At 44.3% G+C, this 26,793-nt stretch overlaps 1 protein-coding gene and 1 long non-coding RNA gene across 2 annotated transcripts; one reads left to right on the top strand and one right to left on the bottom strand.

Annotated features, from left to right (window-relative positions):
• Positions 1-11,001: 11,001 nt before the first annotated feature.
• Positions 11,002-12,251, bottom strand: LOC141058865 (uncharacterized). Its single transcript, XM_073555068.1, has 2 exons — positions 12,124-12,251; positions 11,002-12,001 (listed from the first exon to the last, which is right to left on the bottom strand). The coding sequence occupies exons 1-2, from the start codon at positions 12,249-12,251 to the stop codon at positions 11,002-11,004; spliced, it is 1,128 nt and encodes a 375-aa protein (XP_073411169.1).
• LOC141058866 (uncharacterized) lies at positions 11,215-18,682 on the top strand. The gene is made up of 2 exons (XR_012222342.1): positions 11,215-11,291; positions 11,328-18,682. It is a non-coding gene; the product is annotated as an uncharacterized lncRNA (long non-coding RNA).
• Positions 18,683-26,793: the final 8,111 nt, after the last annotated feature.

Here is a 26,793-nt window from a genome sequence, read left to right as displayed (position 1 = left end):
GGTTCAAAGGCGGGGGCTACTAAAATGATAAATGGAGTTGGTTCACTACAATACCCAGAAAGGTTATCAAAATTAGGTCTATTTACTATAGAAAAGAGAAGACTTAGGGGAGACCTAATATATACAGTTAGGTCCATATATATTTGGACAGAGACAACATTTTTCTAATTTTGGTTCTAGACATTACCACAATGAATTTTAAACAAAACAATTCAGATGCAGTTGAAGTTCAGACTTTCAGCTTTCATTTGAGGGTATCCACATTAAAATTGGATGAAGGGTTTAGGAGTTTCAGCTCCGTAACATGTGCCACCCTACAGATTAAATAATTGTAAATGTTCATTTCTAGTACTTGGCTGAAAACCCTTTGTTGGCAATGACTGCCTGAAGTCTTGAACTCATATAACCAGACGCTGTGTTTCCTCCTTCTTGATGCTCTGCCAGGCCTTCACTGCGGTGGTTTTCAGTTGCTGTTTGTTTGTGGGCCTTTCTGAAGTTTAGTCTTTAACAAGTGAAATGCATGCTCGATTGGGTTGAGATCATGTGACTGACTTGGCCATTCAAGAATATTCCACTTCTTTGCTTTAATAAACTCCTGGGTTGCTTTGGCTTTATGTTTTGGGTCATTGTCCATCTGTAGTATGAAATGACGACCAATCAGTTTGGCTGCATTTGGCTGGATCTGAGCACACAGTATGGCTCTGAATAGCTCAGAATTCATTCGGCTGCTTCCGTCCTGTGTCACATCATCAATAAACACTAGTGACCCAGTGCCACTGGCAGCCATGCATGCCCAAGCCATCACACTGCCTCCGCCGTGTTTTACAGATGATGTGGTATGCTTTGGATCATGAGCTGTACCACGCCTTCCCCATACTTTTCTCTTTCCATCATTCTGGTAGAGGTTGATCTTGGTTTCATCTGTCCAAAGAATGTTCTTCCAGAACTGTGCTGGCTTTTTTAGATGTTTTTTAGCAAAGTCCAGTCTAGCCTTTTGATTCTTGATGGTTATGAGTGGCTTGCACCGTGCAGTGAACCCTCTGTAATTACTTTCATGCAGTCTTCTCTTTATGGTATATTTGGATATTGATACCTCCTGGAGAGTGTTGGTCACTTGGTTGGCTGTTGTGAAGGGGTTTCTCTTCACCATGGAGACTATTCTGCGATCATCCACCACTGTTGTCTTCCGTGGGTGCCCAGGTCTTTTTGCATTGATGAGCTCACCAGTGCTTTCTTTCTTTCTCAGGATGTACCAAGCTGTAGATTTTGCCACTCCTAATGTAGCAATTTCTCGGATGGGTTTTTTCTGTTTTTGCAGCTTAAGGATGGCTTGTTTCACCTGCATGGAGAGCTCCTTTGACCGCACGTTTCCTTCACAGCAAAACCTTCCAAATGTGAGCACCACACCTCAAATCAACTCCAGACTTTTTATCTGCTTGAGAATGACATAAAGAAGGGATTGCCCACACCTGTCCATGAAATAGCCTTGGAGTCAATTGTCCAATTACTTTTGGTCCCTTTAAAAACAGGGTGGCACATGTTAAAGCGCTGAAACTCCTAAACCCTTCATCCAATGTTAATGTGGACACCCTCAAATGAAAGCTGAAAGTCAACTTCAACTGCATCTGAATTGTTTTGTTTAAAATTCATTGTGGTAATGTCTAGAACCAAAATTAACAAGAACAAGGGGGCATTCTCTTCGTTTGGAGGAAAGACAATTTCTGCACCAGCATAGAAGAGGGTTCTTCACGGTAAGAGCAGTGAGGCTCCGGAATTCTCTTCCTGAGGAAGTGGTGATGGCCAACTCACTGAATGAATGTAAGAAAGGAATGGAGGCTTTTCTTGTAAGTAACAGTATAGAAGGTTACGAATAACAGAATATTATAGGTAGATGGTTGACCCAGCTTAGGGGAAGGAATTTTTTTCCCTATGGAGAAACTTGGCTTCTACTCTGTGGGTTTTTTGCCTTCCCCAGGATCAACAATGCAGAACAGCTGCACTAAAAATAGGCTGAACTAGATGGACATAAGGTCTTCCTTCAGCCTTCAAAACTATGTTACTATGGTATGTCAGTTTACGATAACAAGTCCGATCCTCAAGCAATTTATTAGCCTGTTTTCCGTACAACTGGCATGGCCAGATGACCAAATTGCCTCCCTTGTCAGACTGCTTAAAAGCTACGTCTTTCCATGATTCAAGGTCCTTTACAGCCAAACGTTCATCATTGGTAAAATTAGAGGGATGTCTACGATCCCCAGCTACACGATCAATATCCTGAGTAACTAGCTTGGTAAACACCTCTACAGCCGAGCAAAGCCCCAATAACTCAAAAAAAAGACACGTCACTCCGATTTTTTCAGGAGGTGCATGGAAAAGGGGTACCAGTCCCAGTAAACAGCAGAAGAAAAAATCCAGCACTCTAATAGGGCAAAAAGAATCACTTTTCATTCTTACAAAAAGGAATCCAAAAAGGTTTATTATACTGAAATAAGACCTTCTTCAGACATTGAAGTGCAGCAGAAAAAACGTCTATGAGAACGGCGCCTGTCAGGAGAGCGGATGAACCGCGGCGGATAATGAGGGCGCAAAGCCCCAATGGCGGAAATTGTTTTGATTTATCATAAAGCTGACTAGGTATATTGCTTACAAAGATTGCTCCAAAGATTCCAAAATCTCTAACGCTTTTAATTCTTCCACAGAGGTAAATTTCTCTCCAGGTTGATTTCTATAGTGTAATTTTTTCAAAATTATTTTTCTGGAGAAAAGATGAGTATCCTTGATAGCTACGAACGCGTCTAAATGAGAGGAAGGGGAAAATGTTAACCCTCTCTCCAATACATTAAGATGAACAGATGAAATGACGCCTTGTAATACATTAACTACCTTGAAGTGGTCTTTGTCTTTCTGGCGGTTATTATTAGGTTTATTAAACATATCTGGATATTGCCTTTTTCGGGTATCCTTTCTCAAATTAAAATCTCCGCGATCATCCAAATCACTTGCTGATGCCTGACTTTTCAGAAGGTTCCCTTGATCTAGTTCTTTTAAAATTAATCTTCTTCCTTTGTTGCCACCTATATACTTTGTCTGAGTCATAGTCATTCACATCTCTCTGGAATTTTTTCAATTTTCCATGGCTCACTTCTTCTTCTCATTTTATAGTATCCGAATCAAGTTTTTTTGGAGCCATTTCTCTAAAAATTCTTTCGGTACTTCTTTCTGTAAAGACCCGTGAATCATTTCCAATTCCTTATCTAATTCTCCAAGAGAAATAGTATTTTTATCTATCAGGATCTGAATGAACTCCAGAGAGCATGACGATGCTGCTGCAATCCATCTCTTTGTTAGATCCACCTCCTGTATTTCAAAAGTTGGGTACAACTGTATCCTCAGACCCCTTGGTATAATGTTCTTAGTTAAATAATTCTCTAATGAAGTGCGATTCCACCACAATTTAGTTTTTCGAAAAAGAGCATTTCTATATTTCTGCATTGCTTCCTTATTGTCCTTAGAGACATCTGGCGAAACATTTTGGGTGCTTAAATTGAATAAATCAGAGGCTTTAGATCGCCAAGAATATTCTTTGGCTTTTAGATCCATCTTAATAAATGGTCTGTTTTAAGAAAAAAAAACATCAATTTTACAAAGACTCAATAATTATATTTCAACCAAAGGAATTTTTTTTCCTTATGGCAAAAATTACTAATTGGGCCATCTGTTGAAACAAGAGGAACAGAATTCAATCCACAATTGTCCTATATAATGCAAACCCTGGCACTTCACAACACTAATTACCTGAATTCGGACTTACATAAATCATAGCCGAAAGAAGAGTTCCAGAAATGTAATAAAAAACATTGCATTATATAGGACGATTGTGGATTGAATCTGGGAGCGGACGCCAGACACCAGACTTCAGGCCGCGGTCATCTGGCTCCGGACACGAGACCACGGTCGTAAGGCTCCGGACATCTGGCAGCGACCTGAAAAGGAACTTAAGCGGTCTGGTGCAAGCACCGCTGGGTTGGACTGGAGCCGGCCGGGGATTGCACCGAACAACAAGCTGAGTACAGCATAAAGGAGACTCAGCAGAAACACCGGACTCCAACTTCCAAAATGAACCCAGGTTTGTTCACAGAAAGTCAGTTAGCAAAAAAGTCACAGTCACTGGGTACAGGGTTCCAGACACAGAGGGACCTCAGGAACATAACACAGACGACACAGTTCAGGCAGGGTCAGGTACAGGAACGGATACAGGATCAAGGGTTCAGGCCTGAGAATGCAGCCCTCAGGGAGGCGGGAAACAAAACAGAAATGGGCCTGTATAAGCAGCCTCCAGGAAAGGCGGATCTGGGTACTCAGCCCCCAGAGCAGGCGGAAGAACAGGTATCAGCTTTCCCAGAACTGAATATAGGCAGAACAGGAGCTGAACATCAAACACACATGGAAAGACTCAGAAACTTAATGCGAAGCTCTGGCAATGCCCAACAGGGAAGAGTAACTTTATAAACTGTAGGAGCTGCTCCTCAGCAATAGTCTGGGGAAAGCAACTCAGGTGCACACACTAACCCTAATAAAAGCAGGGAAGGTGTGGCTGTGCACACCTTAAGCACAATCAGAAACCATTACAGCACAGTCAACACAGGCACTGAGGCTTAGGACACCTGGCAGCTGCTGCAAGCCTGGACACACTGTGGAAAGTCATGCACAACTGCAGAGGACCTAGCAACCCGTGGATAGCTTCCACAGTGGCAGCCAGGGACCGCACATGCGGGTGATCATGTAGCGCAGCGGAGACACGCATGTACGGCTACACAGCGGAGCAGGGAACTGAGCAGCATCCATACAGGTAACAGATAACAGTATCCCTGTGAGTTAGGGGGAGAGGAGCAAAGGGTTAAAGCAGAGACATGCAGAGTAACGCCGGAGAAATAAGGGACAAACCAAGCGGCGTTACACAAGCAAATGTTATAATGTACCAACTGTGGATGTAACATGCGAAATCCTAAGTAAAGAAAGTGTTAAAGTTATCTCGGACTGTGAGTCACCTAGAAGAGGGATCATTCTGGCCTGGGAGGTGCTTGGGTGAAGATGAATCTGGAGTTGCAGGTATGCCAAGGAAAAGAGTATTGTTTCATGTAGGGGAAGGGCTGGGCGCAGCTGCACCAGAGTACAGGTCACGACTACAGTCCTGGCCCTCCCTTACACTAGTCACACATACAGAGCTCTGCTACATCTCCTTGGTTTTGTGAATGACATGCTCCAGCAAGGATCCCCTTTCACAAGCTGCGTCCCCCTCCCTTGAGACCCCAGTGTGCCAGCCACACACAGAGCAGTCTTTGAAACACATGGCTCTTTTTCTACTACAGTGTTCATTTAAAGATCAAAAATAATAGCACTGATTACTGATAGAGGCGGGAAACCTATATTTTTGGCATCTGCATAATGAGAGTGACCCACTGTTGGGTTGCAAAACTTTGGCGACCAGCAAGATCTCAGAAACGGATTTCAACCCAATCTAGCCAGCCAGCCACAGCATGTTTAGTGTTAAATGGAAGGAAAACTTGTAGGCAAACCTATGATACCCCTGTCATCTCTGTCCGAGGTTCTCACCCAGAGATATGGCACTCATAAGCTTTTTAGTAACTTTCAAAAGGGGAGCACATGCCATAGCTCTGCCCACCCAGTGATGTCACCCAACAGAGAATATAAGGCTATGAAGCCCAATTAGGAGGGGGCCATTTTGCCCGGGGTACCAGCAAGGAGCTGTGCTGATGAACAAATTTCCCTTGGGGAAGGTGTCCCTCCCCCATCTCCACAGCGACTACTTATCCTATGTGTAGTTCCCTGATTGACCGTAAGGTAAGGGGGCGCCAGAGAGCTGCAAGTTCCAAACCGAAAGTGGGATATAATAAATCCCCTGACAAACTGGAGGCAACCAAACCCCCCCCCCGGTTCATGACAGTGGTGACAAATGGTTACACATCCAATTGGAAGAGTGTTTCAAGTAGGGACCACAAGGCTCTGTCCTGGCCCCAGTGTTGTTCAACATTTTTATAAATGATCTTGATAAGGGAACTGAAGGTAAATTAATCAAATTTGCAGACAAATCGGGATAGCTAATACTAGAAAAGGCAAAGGATTCAGAAGGATCTAGATAAGCTTTAACAATAATCAGCGACTAATTGAATGGTATTTAACAGGGAGAAATGCAAGATTCTATATCTGGTCAAGACAATGAAAATTACATCTACAGAATGGGAGGAACAGAACTAAGCAGCAGCACATGTGAAAAAGGCTTGGGTATACTAATAGATTACAGACTGCACATGAGTCAACAGTGTGATGCAGCAGCAAAAAAGCCAAACACAGTTCTAAGATGTATTAAGAGAAGCATAGAATCTAGATCACGTGAAGTCATTCTCCCCCTCTACTCCTCCTTCGTCAGGCCTCATCTGGATACTGTGTCCAGTTCTGGGCACCACATTATAAAAAAAGACATTGGAAAACTGGAGCAAGTTCAGAGAAGAGCTACTAGGATGGTGAGCGGACTGCAAAGTATGTCCTACAAGGAACGGTTACAGGACCTGGGAATGTTTAGCTGCAAAAAGAAGACTGAGAGGAGACTTAATAGCTGTCTACAAATATCTGAAGGGCTGTCACAGTGTAGAAGGATCATCATACTCATTTGCACATGGAAATGAGAAGCAATGGAATAACACTGAATGGGAGGAGATACAGATTAGACATTAGAAAATACTTTGACAGTGAGAGTGATCAATGAGTGGATCAAACTGTCACGAGAGGTGGTGAGTGCTCCTTCAATGGAAGTCTTCAGAGGCTGGACAGACATCTGACTGGGATGGTTTAGTGAATCCTGCATTGAGCAGGGGGTTGGACACGACGACCCCGGAGGTCCCTTCCAACTGTAACATTCTAGGATTCTATGTCCCTTCCTCCCCACAGCCCCTCATCATCACCTTTCCCATGCAACCCCACTCAAGTAACATCAACCCTTTTCACGTGAAAGCCCCGTCCCAATAAGCAACCCCGCACAAGTATCAGCGGCCATTTCCCTGTGCAGCCGTCCTCCCTGCAGCCCCATCGTCCTTGCCCCTGTATCTTCCTGGCGATCTCGCTCTGGCCCAGCGACCCCAGTGTTATCTGCATTATTGTGTGTTTTGCACTGGTGTGTCATTTGTTTGCTTGTTCGTCCCTCTACTGATTTGCATGCGCTTTGTATATACACATGTCCGATAGACGCGGTCTGCGGCCTCGCTGTTCGTCTGCGTTACCGGTTTCCGTATTTCCAGCACTACCCTGCATGGTTGTTCCATCTTTGTCCGAGGTTTTGCCTATCCATTGCTGATCTGTATCAGTGCTTTGCCCTGCATGGTGGGTGCACAGACCGGACTTTGGCTGCCCCTCTTTCTCGCCTGGTTTCACGTGCTCTTTCCTGGTTTTGCAGCTCGGTGGCTGACCACTCGTTTATTGTTGGTGTTTTTAGCGAGCACATTAGAGGAGGCCGTGAGTATGCCTCTAATGGACTTGGACATGGACTTTTCTGCTGGTCCTTTGTAGCTCATTTTTGGCTTTTTTAATTGTTTTTACCAATTATGTCTTTTGTTTAATTAATGAATATTTTTATAAATGCTGATCCCGAGTGTAGTACTATACACACTTCTTATGTGCACTGTTCCTACATACAGTGGGTACAGAAAGTATTCACACCCCTTTACATTTTTCGCTCTTTGTTTTTACTGCAGCCATTTGGTAAATTCAAAAAAGTTCATATTTTCTCATTAATGTACACTCTGCCCCCATCTTCACTGAAGAAAAACAGAAATGTAGAAATTTTTGCAAATCTATTAAAAAAGAAAAACTGAAATCTCACATGGTCATAAGTATTCAGACCCTTTGCTCAGACACTCATAAGTCACATGCTGTCCATTTCCTTGTGATCCACCTTGAGATGGTTCTACTCCTTCATTGGAGTCCAGCTGTGTGTAATTACACTGATAGGACTTGATTTGTAAAGGCGCACACCTGTCTATATAAGAGCTCACAGCTCACAGTGCATGTCAGACCAAATGAGAATCATGAGGCCAAAGGAGCTGGCCAAGGAGCTCAGAGACAGAATTGTGGCAAGGCACAGATCTGGCCAAGGTTACAAAAGAATTTCTGCAGTACTCAAGGTTCACAGTGCACAGTGGCCTCCATAATCCTTAAATGGAAGAAGTTTGGGATCACCAGAAATCTTCCTAGACCTGGCCGTCCAGCCAAACTGCGCAATAGTGGGAGAAGAGCCTTGGTGAGAGAGGTGAAGAAGAACCCCAAGATCACTGTGGCTGATGGGTTATTTCTTTCTTGTTTTTGAGTCTTTACAGCGTAATTTTCTGTTCTCACTGTTGTTTTTGCTGACAGCTGTCATCAGAGGTGCAGGTTACGATATTGCCACAGGATGTCAGCATTGAGTAAAGCATTAGAATGTGTTGTTTGGCGCACTCTGGTGCTGATTGTTTGCATTGCAGCATAAGTAATAACTGCTCGATACTTTTCCCCGCAAACAGCAGGGGCTACAGTCACCACTGTCCTTAAACTAGAAATATATATCATTTTATTGTGGCTGTACCATGACTAAATATTACCAAATGCTGTGCCAAACAATCCACTATACAACACCATTATTAGGCTAGTTTCACACTAGCGCATTTCAACTGAAAACTGTAATAAAAATCAGAACCAAACTCCAAACACGGACTGCTAAGGCTACTTTCACACATCAGTTTTTGTGCATCAGGCGCGATGCGGCGCCGTGCCACATTGCCGGATCCGGCATAACATGTGAAAAAACTGATGCACCGGTTCCGGTTTTTTACCGGATCCGGTCAACGGATTATGCCGGATCCAGCAAAAAAACGGAACCGGTGCATCAGTTTTTATCAGTTTTTCCATCCGTTTTGTCCGTTTTTTTGCCGGATCCGGTTTTTAAAAAAACGCCCAAAAGCCACCATTGGCTACTGGCATTTACAGAAAATCCTATATATACCTTGGTATACACCCTGTTGAGAGGTTGTTGTTTTGGAGCAAGATGGAAGCCATTATTGGGAACATCGCTCAGGCTTACATTGATTTCACTTTTGAGGCCAGTCCTTTGGCAGCAATTGTCATGGCGAAGGAGCGACCAATGCAGTGTATCATGCGTCTGCGCCGACGTCGTTTCTGGATTCACCCTATAACTGCACAGAGGCTGACACTGGGAGTGTTTGAAACGTTATATCTGTCGTTGCGAGGAAATCCAGAGAAGTTTTTTCATTATACGAGGATGAAAGTGGAAACTTTTGATTTTTTGCTGGACAGGGTTGGAGAACTGATCCGGAGACGTGACACCTACTGCCGCTTCTCCATCTCACCACCGGAGCGTTTGATGGTCACTCTCCGGTAAGCAATTCTTATTCTTTATCCTTCAAAGCAGACTTCAGTATACTGGAAATGTGTCTCCTCCTGTTGTTGCAGTTATTTTGCATTAATTATTTTTTTTAACTTTTCCCACAGATTCCTTGCAACAGGCGAATCCCTTTCGTCGCTACAGTACCAGTATAGGATTGGGATTTCAACATTATCAGGTATCATCAAGTACACATGCCGCGCATTGTGGGACAGTCTACATGAAGAGTTTATCCCACAGCCCACAACAGAGAGGTGGCTCGAAATAGCTGACCAATTTTACAGCATCTGTCAGTTTCCGAATTGCCTGGGTGCAGTTGATGGCAAGCACATCACATCAGGATCACTAAACCAGCAGGATCAGGATCTGAATTTTTTAATTATAAAAAATATTTCTCAATAGTCCTGATGGCGATTGCAGACGCCAAGTACAAATTCATTGCGGTGGATATTGGGGCCTATGGACGCTCCAATGACTCACAAGTTTTTAAAATTTCAGCAATGGGACGTAATTTGTACGAAAACACATTCCAATTCCCACCTCCAACACCGCTTCCTCAAACTTCGGGGCCACCACTGCCATTTGTCTGCGTAGGTGATGAAGCGTTTCAGCTGTCAGAACACCTGCTGAAGCCGTACGCAAGCAGAGACTTGACACCAGCAAAAAGAGTGTTCAACTATCGCCTGACACGAGCACGGCGGATGGTGGAGTGTTCGTTTGGAATTCTTACCGCTAAATGGAGAGTACTGTTGACCGCAATTAACTTGAAAACAGAAAATGTGGATGAGGTGGTAAAAGCATGTGTTGTGCTACACAATTTGGTTATTAGTAAGGAACAGATTGCCATCGAAGACAATGATGTTGAAACCACATTGCATGATTATCGCAGTGTTAATGTGCGAAGTACTCTAGCAGTGTCCAGAATGAGGGACACATTTGCCGAGTACTTTGTCACCTGAAGGTAGAGTTGAATGGCAGGATGACATGGTTTGAGATGTTAAAACCAATTTTTAACCTTGTTGTACCAAACCATTTCTGTGGTTTAAGTTACTGTACCTTGTTAGCTTCAATTTTGGTAAAGTATTAGTACCTTTGTATCAGTATTCTATATTGTTTTACTACCTATTTTTTGTACCAAAATATTCACAATTTGTAAATTCCTGACAAAGCTCTTTTAAAATTGAACAAAAATTATCATTTAGTAAAAAACTTTCTACTAAATCATGTAGTGTGGTGTGTAGAAAATAATATAGGGGCTATAAAGCGGTATCCAAGGACCTTCCACAGTACTGCCCACCAGCAGGCCTCCCCCCACCGCCACACACATACGTTACTCATACATGTTCTTGTACACACACTCCCATACATTCACATACTCACACACACCTACTCTCGCACAATCACTCACACACACACACTCATTGAGTTTTATACATCGACATGTTATATTAACAGTAAAACAAACAAAAACATTTGATAGACTGAAAAAAATTTTTTATTTTTATCAGCTTTAGCTGGAATTTTTTCTTTTATATTTTTGTAATAAAACTTTTTTATTGGTAACAACAAAACACATTAAAGATTGGTGTAATGTGTAGTGGAAATAGTATTGGAGGGGCTCTCAGTTTGGACCACTTCAACAGGGGTGTTGTGGGAGGATGTAGTTTGTGAGGGGTCAGATAGCAAAGGACAAGGTATAGGAATGGAGAAAGAAGGTGAAGGGGTGGATAAAGCTGATGAAGGGGTGGAGAAAACAATAGACGGGGGGAAACTAAACTGTGGGTGAAGGACGCTTGAATTTGGGATGTGGAAGGAGACTGGATGTATTGGGAAGGGAGTGTAGGTTGGGAAGGGAGTGTAGGTTGGGAAGGGAGTGGAGGCACGGATGCAGTTGGGAACTGGTACGGGGAAGCAGACTGGTACTGGGTAAAATGGTATGGTACAGGAGGGGTAGGAAGGACCGGGCCTGGAGCAACTACTGGGCCTGTTGGAGGGGCTACTGATGTCACCTGTGCTAAGGCCACCTGGCAGGCTTGCATTACATGCAGCTGCTGTTCAGGAGTTAGGTTGTCCAGCCGCTCAATCACAGCTTTGAAAAAAGAATGATGCGGCGCTTTATTTGCATCTAGATGCATCCTTTCAACACGCGTGCCTAAATCAAGCACCTCTCTACTAACAAGATTGAACCCAGCAGACATTTGCTGGGTCATGACTTTCATAGCGTTTTGAAAGGATGCATGTAGATTCATAAACTCTGCAGCAAACTGCTTTTCCTGACCCCGCTGACGCAGCCGCCCAGAACTCAAAGGTGTTCTATGGAGGGCAGCTGTGTCAGAGGGGTGAGGTAAAGGAAAGCCTACCTCGTCAACAGCAGCTTCATGTAATGAAGCCTGCACAGATGCTCCAGCAGAGGTGGATGGGGCTGAGGGATCACACACAAGGGAAGGCAGGGAGGGTGCAGAGGGGTTGGGTATGTTGTGGTCCATGGTGACGGCCTCCTGGGGGATCGCTCCAGAAGGGTTCAATGCAGGCTCCCGCGTGCTGCTGAAGGTGCTGTTGAAAAAAGTAGAAAAAAATAGACATTAATATCATGATATTGATTAGCCCTGGCTGCAAAAAAAAAGATTACACATTTGACCATTTTTTATTTAGTCACTTCTGGTAGGAATGTTTACCTTCTTGTCACCATAGTTGATCTCAGGAATGACAGGGCCTCAGAATACTTATAGCGGCTCCTGCGTCCTCTTGATCCGCTGGGAGCCTGCATCTCTTTGTTGAACTCCTTCTTGAAGCGATCCCGCATTGACCGCCACCGCAACTGAACTCTTTCCCCTGAAAATTGAAAACACAAAATGGTTAGGATCAAGCACAATACATCCGGAAACATTACTGAAATGTGAGTACTTACGCTGTTCTGTGCCCGAGAATGGAGTTCCTCCCAGTTAGATAGCACAGCCTGGCACACTTCCTCCCAGAGTCGTCTAGTAACACAAGCATCTGCATGGAAGCGGTCCGCCATATTCCAGAGCGGCTCACGATCTCTCACCATATCAATCAAGAGGTCCACATCAATAGCCATCCTCACTGTCGGAATCGTGAGCACGCTGTGAAGCCTGTTTAAAGACAAAAAAGGTAAACATAACAATCACAGCATTAAGTACAAACCTTATAAAGGTCCTAAAAAAAAAAATCCTTACTCTATGGCGACCGCCCCGGCGTGGTTGCCGACGACTCTGGGAGGCACTTTGAGGAACTCTCGGACGGGCCACAGATTCAGAAGCCTATAATGAAAAAAAAAAAGAAGAAAAGGAAAATTAAATGCTGTTATGTTGATCTTGTTTTTAGGTCTAGTGATGTGTAAGAACATGTTTTAGTGCAATTAATGCAAAGATACTTACATGCGGGGAGCCCACTCCAGGCATTTCTCCGCCACGCCCGTCTCCTTCTGAGAGACCCTCTGGTTCAGCTTCCTATTAAACAAGAATGCATATATAGGGTTATGTGTACCAAGAATGTTCTGGCAATAATAAAAAAAAAAAAATACCTCATTTCGCTGGCGATGTGAGGGAGGGCTCCCCGAAGAAGACATGTCTGGCTGAAATTCTGTAATGAAAACAATTGTTACCTACAACACTAACCATATTCAAAGCTTTCAGGCCTGTATACTTACAATATGGGTTGCAAATTAGGATTTTGCAGTAGTGTCCTGGGCAAGTTCCTGCATGAAAAAAGCACGATGTAGTTTAGGTTTGTGTTGTGTGCAACATTTATTTTTACAATCAAACAAAACAACAAAAATAGTAAAAAATAAGATTTTTTGAATTCCACTCTCACCACGCTATATAACTATGTATATACTCGTGTATAAGCCGCCCCGGCCCAAAAATTGGGAACACATAAGCCCAGTGTGTAACCCATACACTATGACCCCATATGCTGTTCCATAGAATATGCCCCCATATGATGCCAAAAAAAAAAAAAAAAAACCTATTGTGGGTCCATCGCCCCTGTCTGCCACTTCTTGTGTCAGTGACTGTTCATCCAGCAGAGGGGGACACGCACTTATCACATCAACGCACCCACTGAGGATGCAGCAGAGACCGCAGGGAGCAGCAATGGACCCAGGAAAGGTGGATATCACTATGCTTGCAACGCACAGATTCAGGAATGGTAACGTTACCACTGAAGACAGGAAGGGAGACAGTGGAGAAGCGAGCAAGGCTACAGATATGACAGCAGGATGATCTGTGACACCCCTGCTCCCCCTCTGACCCACAGGGAGATGGCCCGTGTATAAGCCAAGAGGGGGACTTTTAGCCCCAAAAATGGGAGTAACATCTTGGCGTATACACGAGTATATACAGTACCTCCCCCTACAGTATTTACACATAAATACACACACCCACGCAAACTACTTCACACTGTCCTTCATAATTAGAATCCCCCCACACTGATGACCACACCTGAAACTTTCTAAAAACAATAGTACAATGTATGAACAACATACATGTGTGTGTGTGTATATATATACATGCTGGGCAGGCAGCAGCAGGTACAGCATGGGACTCCAGCGTGGTGGCTAGCAGTGACAGCAGTGATGGGGGTTCTGCGGCAGAGGGTTCCAGTGGCGGTTGTGGGGGTCATGGTGGTGACAAGTTTATCTGGGAAGGCGGCAAGACACAGTCGCTGGCTGTGACGGGGATGGGTGCGCAGGTATCGGCAGTCACACAGACAAAACGAAAACCTATGCTTGCAAGAAAATTTTTATACTCACACTCAAACTCCTGCTCGCTGGAGGTCCAATAGTGGATGGCTGTCAAAAATCCAGTTGGTTGCTGGATGTCTGTCTGGCTGGTGTATATGTGGCAGAATCCAGTGGCTGTGTGTGTCTCCAGTATCTCTTTCTCCTCTGTATTAAGGGTGATTAATGCCCTCTCTCTACCTTTCCTATAGGGTGGGTGGAGATTGGCAGGTGTTTTTCCCCAAATTTGATACTTTTTGAAGCATGCTCAGTGCAAAAACCGGATCCGGCGCCGGAATCAGGCAAAAACCGGATGCCGTCGGATCCGGCGAACATAGACTACCATTATAAAAAAAAACCGTATGTCGCCGGATCCGGCGTCTTCCGGTTTTTTACCGCAGACAAAAAACGTTACATGTAACGTTTTTTCCAGACACCGGACCGGCTGTTTTTGCCGGATCCAGCAAAAACCGTATACGCCGCATAGGCATCCGGCGCAATGCGGCAATAATGAAACTCTATGGGGAAGAAACGGATACGGAGGCAACAGGCGCCGGATCCGGTTTTCACACTTTTCGCCGCATCGCGCCTGATGCACAAAAACTGATGTGTGAAAGTAGCCTAAGCGGAGTCTGTGTCAGAGGTCTTTCCCACGTCGGCGTGTCCGGTACGTGTGGTCACAGTTTTCACCGGAGACATATTCCAGTGACCGGGTCTGTGCTCATTTCACTGAGTTTCCATGGACTGTGTGCCCGCGTGACCCACACGTAGACATTTTTTAACAGCAGCACGGGCCGCAAAACGTCCCGCACATGGATGACATCAGTGTGACACACATCGGCGCCTGGGAAGCGGCGGTATCGTTAGCCCTGTTCCCCGGCGTCGGGTGCTGAAGACAGCTCTCATCGCTCTCCCCTGCTCTGCCGGCGATCATGAGAATGATGAGAGTTGTATTCAACCGATAACAGCAGGTGGCAGCTGATGGGACTCCTACACCTACTGTCGCTAATAACAGTGAGAGCAGGGGGGGCTGATGGGAGTATTCATCACCTGCCACCTGCGCTATAAATAAATTAAACAGTGTCAGGTTCCCCGGTATATTTTATAACCAGCCAGGCAAAACTGATAGCTAGGGGCTGCAACCCTCAGCTGTTTGCTTTAGCAAGGCTGGTTATCAAGAATAGAGGGGTCCCCATGTTGTTTTTAAATGAATAATTAAAAAAAAAACACAGCCAAGCTAAAGCAGACAGCTGGGGTCTGGAAATCTCAGGCTGGTAAGGAGCCATGGATATTGACACCCCAAACCTAAAAATAGCAGCCTGCAGCTTCCCAGAAAAGGCGCATTTATTAGATTCGCCAATTCTGGTGCTTTGCCCGGCTCTTCCCACTGGCCCTGTAGCGGTGGCAAGTGGGGTTCATATTTGTGGGGTTGATGTCACCTTTATATTGCCTGGTGACATCAAGCCCACAGCTTGGTAATGGAGAGGGGTCTACTATAAGACACCTATTACTAATCCTATAGTTAGCCCTCATTCTCCTGTAATAAAACTAAAATAAAAAAATATACCATATCTGTCCGTCGTTCTGTCCCACGCCGTAAACCATGTCTGGGGTAAACAGTTTTCAACCTGGATGCTGCCAAGTTGCGACCGTCCAGGCTAAGAACCACTGGTGAATGAGCTGCTATGAGCGCAGCGTCAGTGACAGGTGGTGATGTCATAGAGGTTACCGCCAGTCACTGAGGCTGCGGCGTTCCCAGCCGGGCTGAATTGTGATGACCTCTGCACCAAGAGATAAAGTCAGTGATTTCACCACAATTCAGCTCAAAGATCTGCGGTGAACTCATTTACTTTTTCTCACTATGCTAGCGGTGATCTCCGCTAGCACAGTGAGCAGATATACACACAGATACACACACAGATACACACACAGATATATACACACACAGACACACACAGAGATACACAGATATACACACACACACAGAGACACTCAGACACACACACAGATACACACACAGATATACACACAGATATACACACAGATATACACACACACAGACACACACACAGATATACACACAGATAAACACAGACACACACACAGATATACACACAGATACACACACAGATGCACACACACAGATGCACACACACAGATGCAAACACACAGATGCACACACAGATGCACACACAGATGCACACACAGATATACACACACACAGATACACACACAGATATACACATACAGATACACACACAAACAGATACATACACACAGATATACACACAGATGCACACACACAGATATACACACAGATATACACACACAGACACACACACAGATACACACACACAGATACACACACACAGAGATACACAGATATACACACACAGATGCAAACACACAGATATACACACACAGATATACACACACAGATGCACACACACAGATACACACAGACACACACACAGATACACACACACAGATGCACACACACAGAGATACACACACACAGATGCACACACGCAGATACACACACACACACACAGATATACACACACACAGATACACACACACAGATACACACACACAGATGCACACACACAGATATACACACACAGATGCACACACACAGATGCACACACACAGATACACACACAGATATACACACACACAGATACACACACAGATGCACACACACAGATACACACACACAGATGCACACACACAGATACACACACACAGATACACACACACTGATACACACAGACACACACACAGATACACACACAGGCACACACACAGAGATACACAGATATACACACAGACACACACACAGATACACACACACACAGATATACACACAGATACACACACACAGATATACACACAGATACACACACACACAGATATACACACAGACACACACACAGATACACACACACACAGATATACACACAGATACACACACACAGATATACACACAGATGCACACACAGATACACACACAGATGCACACACACAGATGCACACACAGATGCACACACACAGACACACACACAGATACACACACAGATACACACACACAGATGCACACACACAGATACACACACAGATACACAGACACACACACAGATGCACACACACAGATACACACACAGACACACACACAGAGATACACAGATATACACATACACACACACAGATACACACACAGATGCACACACAGATACACACACAGACACACACACAGATACACACACAGATGCACACACACAGATATACACACACAGATGCACACACACAGACACACACACAGAGATACACAGATACACACACTCAGATACACACACAGATATACACACAGATACACACACACAGATATACACACAGATACACAGACACACACACAGATATACACACAGATACACACACACACAGACACACACACAGATGCACACACACAGATGCACACACACAGATACACACAGATATACACACACAGATGCACACACACAGATATACACACACAGACACACACACAGATAAACACACACAGATACACACACAGATATACACACAGATACACACACAGATACACACACACAGAGATACACAGATATACACACAGATGCACACACACAGATGTACACACACAGACACACACACAGATACACACACACAGATACACACAGATGCACACACACAGATATACACACAGATACACACACAAAGACACACACACAGATACACACACAGATGCACACACACAGATACACACAGAGACACACAGATATACACACACAGACACACACACACAGATACACACACAGACACACACACAGATACACACAGATGCACACACACAAATACACACACAGATATACACACAGATATACACACAGATACACACACACAGATATACACACACAGACACACACAGATACACACACACACAGATACACACACACACAGATACACACACACACAGATACACACACAGATACACACACACACAGATACACACACACATATACACACACACACAGATACACACACAGATACACACACACACAGATACACACACACAGATACACACACACAGATGCACACACAGATGCACACACAGATATACACACACAGATACACAGACACACACACAGATATACACACAGATGCACACACAGATATACACACACAGACACACACACAGATACACACACAGATGCACACACAGATATACACACAGATACACACACAGATGCACACACACAGATGCACACACACAGATACACACACAGACACACACACAGATACACACACAGATGCGCACACATATATACACACACAGATACACACAGATGCCCACACACAGAGATACACAGATATACACACACACACAGATACACACACACACAGATACACACACACACAGATACACACACACACACACAGATACACACACAGATACACACACAGATATACACACAGATACACACACAGATGCACACACACAGATATACACACAGATACACAGATACAGATACACACACACAGATACACACAGATGCACACACACAGATATACACACACATACACACACACAGAGATACACAGATATACACACAGACACACACACAGATACACACACACAGATATACACACAGATACACAGACACACACACACACACAGACACACACAGATATACACACAGATGCACACACACAGATGCACACACACAGACACACACACAGATACACACACACAGATACACACACAGATATACACACAGATGCACACACACAGATATACACACACAGAGATACACAGATACACACACAGACACACACAGATGCACACACACAGATGCACACACAGATGCACACACAGACACACACAGATACACACACAGACACACACAGATACACACACAGATACACACAGATGCACACACAGATATACACACACATACACACACACAGAGATACACAGATACACACACAGACACACACACAGATACACACACAGACACACACAGATATACACACAGATGCACACACAGATGCACACACACAGATACACACAGATGCACACACATACACACACAGAGATACACAGATACACACACAGATGCACACACACAGATGCACACACACAGACACACACACAGATACACACACACACAGATGCACACACACAGATATACACACATACACACACAGAGATACACACACAGACACACACACAGATACACACACACAGATGCACACACACAGATACACACACACAGATGCACACACACAGATAGATACACACACAGACACACACACAGATACACACACAGATACACACAGATGCACACACACAGATATACACACACATACACACACAGAGATACACAGATATACACACAGACACACACACACAGATACACACACAGATATACACACAGATGCACACACAGATACACACACACAGACACACACACACAGATGCACACACACAGATGCACACACAGATACACACACATATACACACACACAGATGCACACACACAGATACACACACACATACAGATACACAGACACACACACAGATGCACACACACAGATACACACACAGAGATACACAGATATACACACAGACACACACACAGATACACACACACAGATATACACACAGATACACACACACAGATGCACACACAGATACACACACACACAGATACACACACAGATGCACACACAGATATACACACACAGATACACACACAGATGCACACACACAGATACACACACAGACGCACACACACAGATACACAGATATACACACAGACACACACAGATACACACACAGATACACACACACAGATATACACACAGACACACACACACACAGATACACACACACAGATACACACATATACACACACAGATGCACACACAGATATACACACACAGACACACACACAGATGCACACACAGATACACACACAGATACACACACAGATACACACAGATGCACACACACAGATACACACACAGATACACACACAGATGCACACACAGATATACACACACAGACACACACACAGATACACACAGATGCACACACACAGATATACACACAGATGCACACACACAGATATACACACACAGACACACACACAGATACACACACACAGACACACACACAGACACACACACAGATGCACACACACAGATACACACACACATACACACACAGAGATACACACAGATACACACAGACACACACACACAGATACACACACAGACACACACACAGATACACACAGATGCACACACACAGATACACACACAGATACACACACACACACACACAGATTCACACACACAGATATACACACAGATACACACACACAAATGCACACACACAGATATACACACAGATACACACACAGATATACACACACAGACACACACACAGATACAGATACACACACACAGACACACACACTGTGATGTACAATGTCTGCAAGATATGTTTTCTGTTGCAATGTGCTAACAAACCCTCCATTTTCTTTGAGAAGCTGCCTGCCAGTGTCTCAGTTACATTGCACACTACAGCAGCTTCCCTTCCCCCGAGTGCCATAAACCAATTTCCTGTCACCCCATTTGGCTTCTCTCAGCCTCAGCTGAAAGAGAAGAAAAAAAAGTGCGGGAAAAACTTCTTTGTTTGAAACGAATAAAACTATGAGAGACTATACCATAAGAACCAAATACCCTAGAGATATGAAAATCACATTTTTGTAATCCGGGCGGTCACAGCGTCGCTGCCGTGGTTCTTGCGAAGCCTAATCCTTGCAGAACCTGAGATATGTGTTCCAGCTAAACGGTGTATCAGAACTACTGCATATTTGGTCTTGAATTATTGTACTCAACAAATCACAACCAATGATGCCCTATATGTGTCTGTGCGGGCTGCCCCCACGGAGTTATGATTAGTATAAGTTTTCTAGTGTAATTCTAAATCCAAAAGGGAGAGGTGGGATTAACCCAGCATGCATCTCTCCGTGATGTCACATAGCAAGTCTATAAAGCATTTCCTGGAGAAAACCAGGGAAGAACAGCTCAAGTCGTGCTAGAAAGACCCAGATGAGCGGAGAAGTGCAGCTCCGCCTCCACCCACCTTAGCCGCATGGTCTGCCTAAGGAACAATATGGAACTGTGAGTGTACTCTCTTTGTTTTCTCCACTTTTATTTTATACCTGTACTGTACACATTTTATGTCTCAATTTTATAGCAACTTTGATCTGTAAGCACTGTCCTCTTTCGGAAAATAAATGATATAATTATTTAGATCTGTCTCTATGCTCTAAGAATCGAACTATACGCCTTTGATAGATAATCGCTACTAATTCAAGGGGTTTGCCACGGACCCTCTTAATTTAACGCTGTGAATTAAGTAACCGTGACTGGTGGCAGCGCGTTGTGTACGGCTATTGCGGCTTGCTGGCAGTTTAGAAGGGTCTTATATTGCTGAATAAGGGGCTGCAGCCACAGCATTCATAATTCCCTTACTGCAGAAGCCTAATTGCCGGTTCACAACAGGCAGCCCGTCCGGCGACTAATTATCCTAGGTGCAGTTCCCTGACTGACCTGAGGGTAAGGGGGGCGCCGGAGAGCTGCGAGTTCCAAAGTGGAACTGAGAAAGTGGGATATACATAAATCCCCGCAGTACTTGGAAGATTGATAGCAGTGGTGGGGCATCCAAATTAAACTCCCCCTGCGGCAAATTGTAGAGCGAGATCAGCTTGCTGGATATTTTTGGTCACATGGTGCCAGTGTTGGGATAACTAAGATAAGCCCCACTGCGCCTGTGATAGCCGTGTGCCGGCATTGTGTCACGCCCCTCCGTCCGCTGATACACCAGTGTCAGTGGTGGGATTGTGACAGTGGTGACACGGGGTCCGCTGTCCGTCGCGTTTTGGTGGCAGCGGGACCCCCGTTAGTGTCGCCCGTAAGTAGACGAACGGCGGTGGGCTGTTCGTCACACACACAGATACACACACATAGACACACACAGATATACACACAGACACAGATATGCGCATACACACAGATACAGACACACACACAGAGATACACACAGACACACACACAGATATACACACACACAGATACACACACACAGATGCACAAACAGATACACACACAGATGCACACACAGATATACACACACACAGACGCACACACAGATACACACACACAGATGCACACACAGATACACAGACACACACAGATACACACACACAGATATACACACACACACAGATACACACACACAGATACACTCACTGGCCACTTTATTAGGTACACCATGCTAGTAACGGGTTGGACCCCCTTTTGCCTTCAGAACTGCCTCAATTCTTCGTGGCAGAGATTCAACAAGGTGCTGGAAGCATTCCTCAGAGATTTTGGACCATATTGACATGATGGCATCACACAGTTGGCGCAGATTTGTCGGCTGCACATCCCTGATGCGAATCTCCCGTTCCACCACATCCCAAAGATGCTCTATTGGATTGAGATCTGGTGACTGAGGAGGCCATTTGAGTACAGTGAACTCATTGTCATGTTCAAGAAACCAATCTGAGATGATTCGAGCTTTATGACATGGCGCATTATCCTGCTGAAAGTAGCCATCAGATGCCTGTTCTTAGCTGAGAGGAGTGGTACCCAGTGTGGTCTTCTGCTGCTGTAGCCCATCTGCCTCAAAGTTCGACACACTGTGCGTTCAGAGATGCTCTTCTGCCTACCTTGGTTGTAACGGGTGGCAATTTGAGTCACTGTTGCCTTTCTATCAGCTCGAACCAGTCTGCCCATTCTCCTCTGACCTCTGGCATCAACAAGGCATTTCCGGCCACAGAACTGCCGCTCACTGGATTTTTTTTCTTTTTCGGACCATTCTCTGTAAACCCTAGAGATGGTTGTGCGTGAAAATCCCAGTAGATCAGCAGTTTCTGAAATTCTCAGACCAGCCCTTCTGGCACCAACAATCATGCCACGTTCAAAGGCACTCAAATCACCTTTCTTCCCCATACTGATGCTCGGTTTGAACTGCAGGAGATTGTCTTGACCATGTCTACATGCCTAAATGCACTGAGTTCCGCCATGTGATTGGCTGATTAGAAATTAAGTCTTAACACATAGTTGGACAGGTGTACCTAATAAAGTGGCCAGTGAGTGTATACACACAGATACACACACACAGATGCACAAACAGATACACACACAGATATACACACAGATACACACACACAGATGCACACACAGATACACACACACAGATATACACAGACACACACAGATGCACACACAGATATATACACACAGATGCACAAACATACACAGACACACACAGATGCACACACACAGATATACACACACACAGACGCACACACAGATACACACACACAGATGCACACACAGATACACAGACACACACACAGATATACACAGATACACACACACAGATATACACACAGATACACACACACAGGTACACAGACACACATGCACACACAGACGCACACAGATACACACACACAGATGCACACACACAGATATACACACAGATACACACACACAGATGCACAAACAGATACACAGACACACACACAGATGCACACACACAGATATACACACAGATGCACACACACAGATATACACAGACACGCACACACAGATACACACACTGATATATACACACAGATACACACACAGAGATACACACAGATGCACACACACAGATATACACAGACACGCACACACAGATACACACACAGATACATACACTGATATATACACACAGATGCACACACAGATACACATACACACACAGATGCACACACACAGAGATACACAGATATACACACAGACACACACACAGATATACACACACAGAGACACACACAGAGATACACAGATATGCACACACAGATATACACACACACAGATATACACACACAGATGCACACACACAGATGCACACAGATAGATACACACAGATGCACACACAGATATACACACACACATACACACAGATGCACATACACACACACAGAGACACACACACAGAGACACATACACAGATACAGACACACACACAGATATACACACACAGAGATACACAGATATACACACAGACACACACACAGATATACACACACACAGATATGCACACAGACACACACACAGATATACACACACACAGATATACACACACACAGATGCACACACAGATACACACACACAGATATACACACAGATATACACACATGCACACACAAATATATACACAGATGTACACACACAGATACACACACAGACACACACAGAGATACACAGATACACACACAGATGCGCACACACACAGATATACACACACAGATACACACACAAATGCACACACACAGAGATACACAGATATACACACACAGACACACACACAGATGCACATGCACATACACAGATATACACACAGATGCACACACACAGATATACACACAGACACACACACAGATGCACACACAGATATACACACACAGATACACACACAGACAGATACACACACAGATATACACACAGATACACACACACAAAGATACACACACACAGATATACAGATGCACACACACACACAGATATACACACAGATGCACACACACAGATATACACACACACAGATACACACACACAGATATACACACAGATACACACACACAGATATACACGCACACACAGATACATACACAGATACACACACACAGATACACAGATATACACACACAGATACACACACACAGATATACACACAGAGATACACACACAGATATACACACAGATGCACACACAGATACACACACACAGATACACACACACACAGATGCACACAAAGATAAACACACAGATATACACACAGATACACACACACACAGATGCACACACACAGATATACACACACACAGATATATACACACAGATACATACACACACACAGATATACACACAGATACACACACACAGATATACACACAGATGCACACACAAATATACAGACACACACACAGATACACAGATGTACACACACAGATACACACACACAGATACACACACATGCACACAGACACACACACAGATATACACACACAGATGCACACACACAGATATACACACAGATGCACACACACAGATATACACACACAAACACACACACAGATATACACACAAACACACAGATGCACACACACAGATATACACACAGATGCACACACAGATACACAGACACACACATATACACACACAGATATACACACACAGATACACACACAAAGATACACACACAGATATACACACACAGACACACACACAGATGCACACACAGATACACACACAAAGATACACACACACAGATATACACACACAGATGCACACACACAGATGCACACACACAGATACACACACACAGATACACACACAGATGCACACACAGATATACACACACAGATATACACACACACAGATATACACACAGATACACACACACAGATGCACACACAGATATACACACACAGATACACACACACAGATGCACACACACAGATATACACACACACAGATATACACACAGATATACACACAAAGATACACACACACAGATGCACACACAGATACACACACAAAGATACACACACAGATACACACACACAGATACACACACACACAGATGCACACACACAGATATACACAGACACACACACACAGATGCACACACAGACGCACACACAGATACACACACAGATACACAGACACACACAGATATACACAGATACACACACACAGATATACACACAGATACACACACAGATGCACACACAGATACACACACACACAGATATACACACAGATACACACACACAGATGCACAAACAGATACACACACAGATGCACACACACAGATATACACACAGATACACACACACAGATGCACACACAGATACACACACACAGATATACACACAGACACACACAGATGCACAAACAGATACACACACAGACACACAGATGCACACACACAGATACACAGACACACACACACAGATGCACACACAGATACACACACACAGATGCACACACACAGATATACACACAGATACACACACACAGATGCACACACAGATACACACACACAGATATACACACAGACACACACACAGATGCACAAACAGATACACAGACACACACACAGATGCACACACACAGATATACACACACACAGATACACACACACAGACGCACACACAGATGCACACACACAGACACACACACAGATACACAGATGCACACACACAGATACACAGACACACACACAGATATACACAGATACACACACAGATATACACACAGATGCACACACAGATACACACACACAGATACACACACACAGATATACACACAGATGCACACACAGATACACACACACAGATGCACACACACAGATATACACACAGACACACACAGATATACACACACAGATGCACACACACAGAGATACACA

Source organism: Dendrobates tinctorius, unplaced genomic scaffold (genome assembly GCF_039654945.1).
Source record: "Dendrobates tinctorius isolate UK_male_01 unplaced genomic scaffold, ASM3965494v1 ptg000216l, whole genome shotgun sequence".
NCBI classification, from domain to species: Eukaryota; Metazoa; Chordata; class Amphibia; order Anura; family Dendrobatidae; genus Dendrobates; species Dendrobates tinctorius.
The sequence above is the reverse complement of the archived record's forward strand: the minus strand, read 5'-3'. Positions and strand labels throughout refer to the sequence as shown.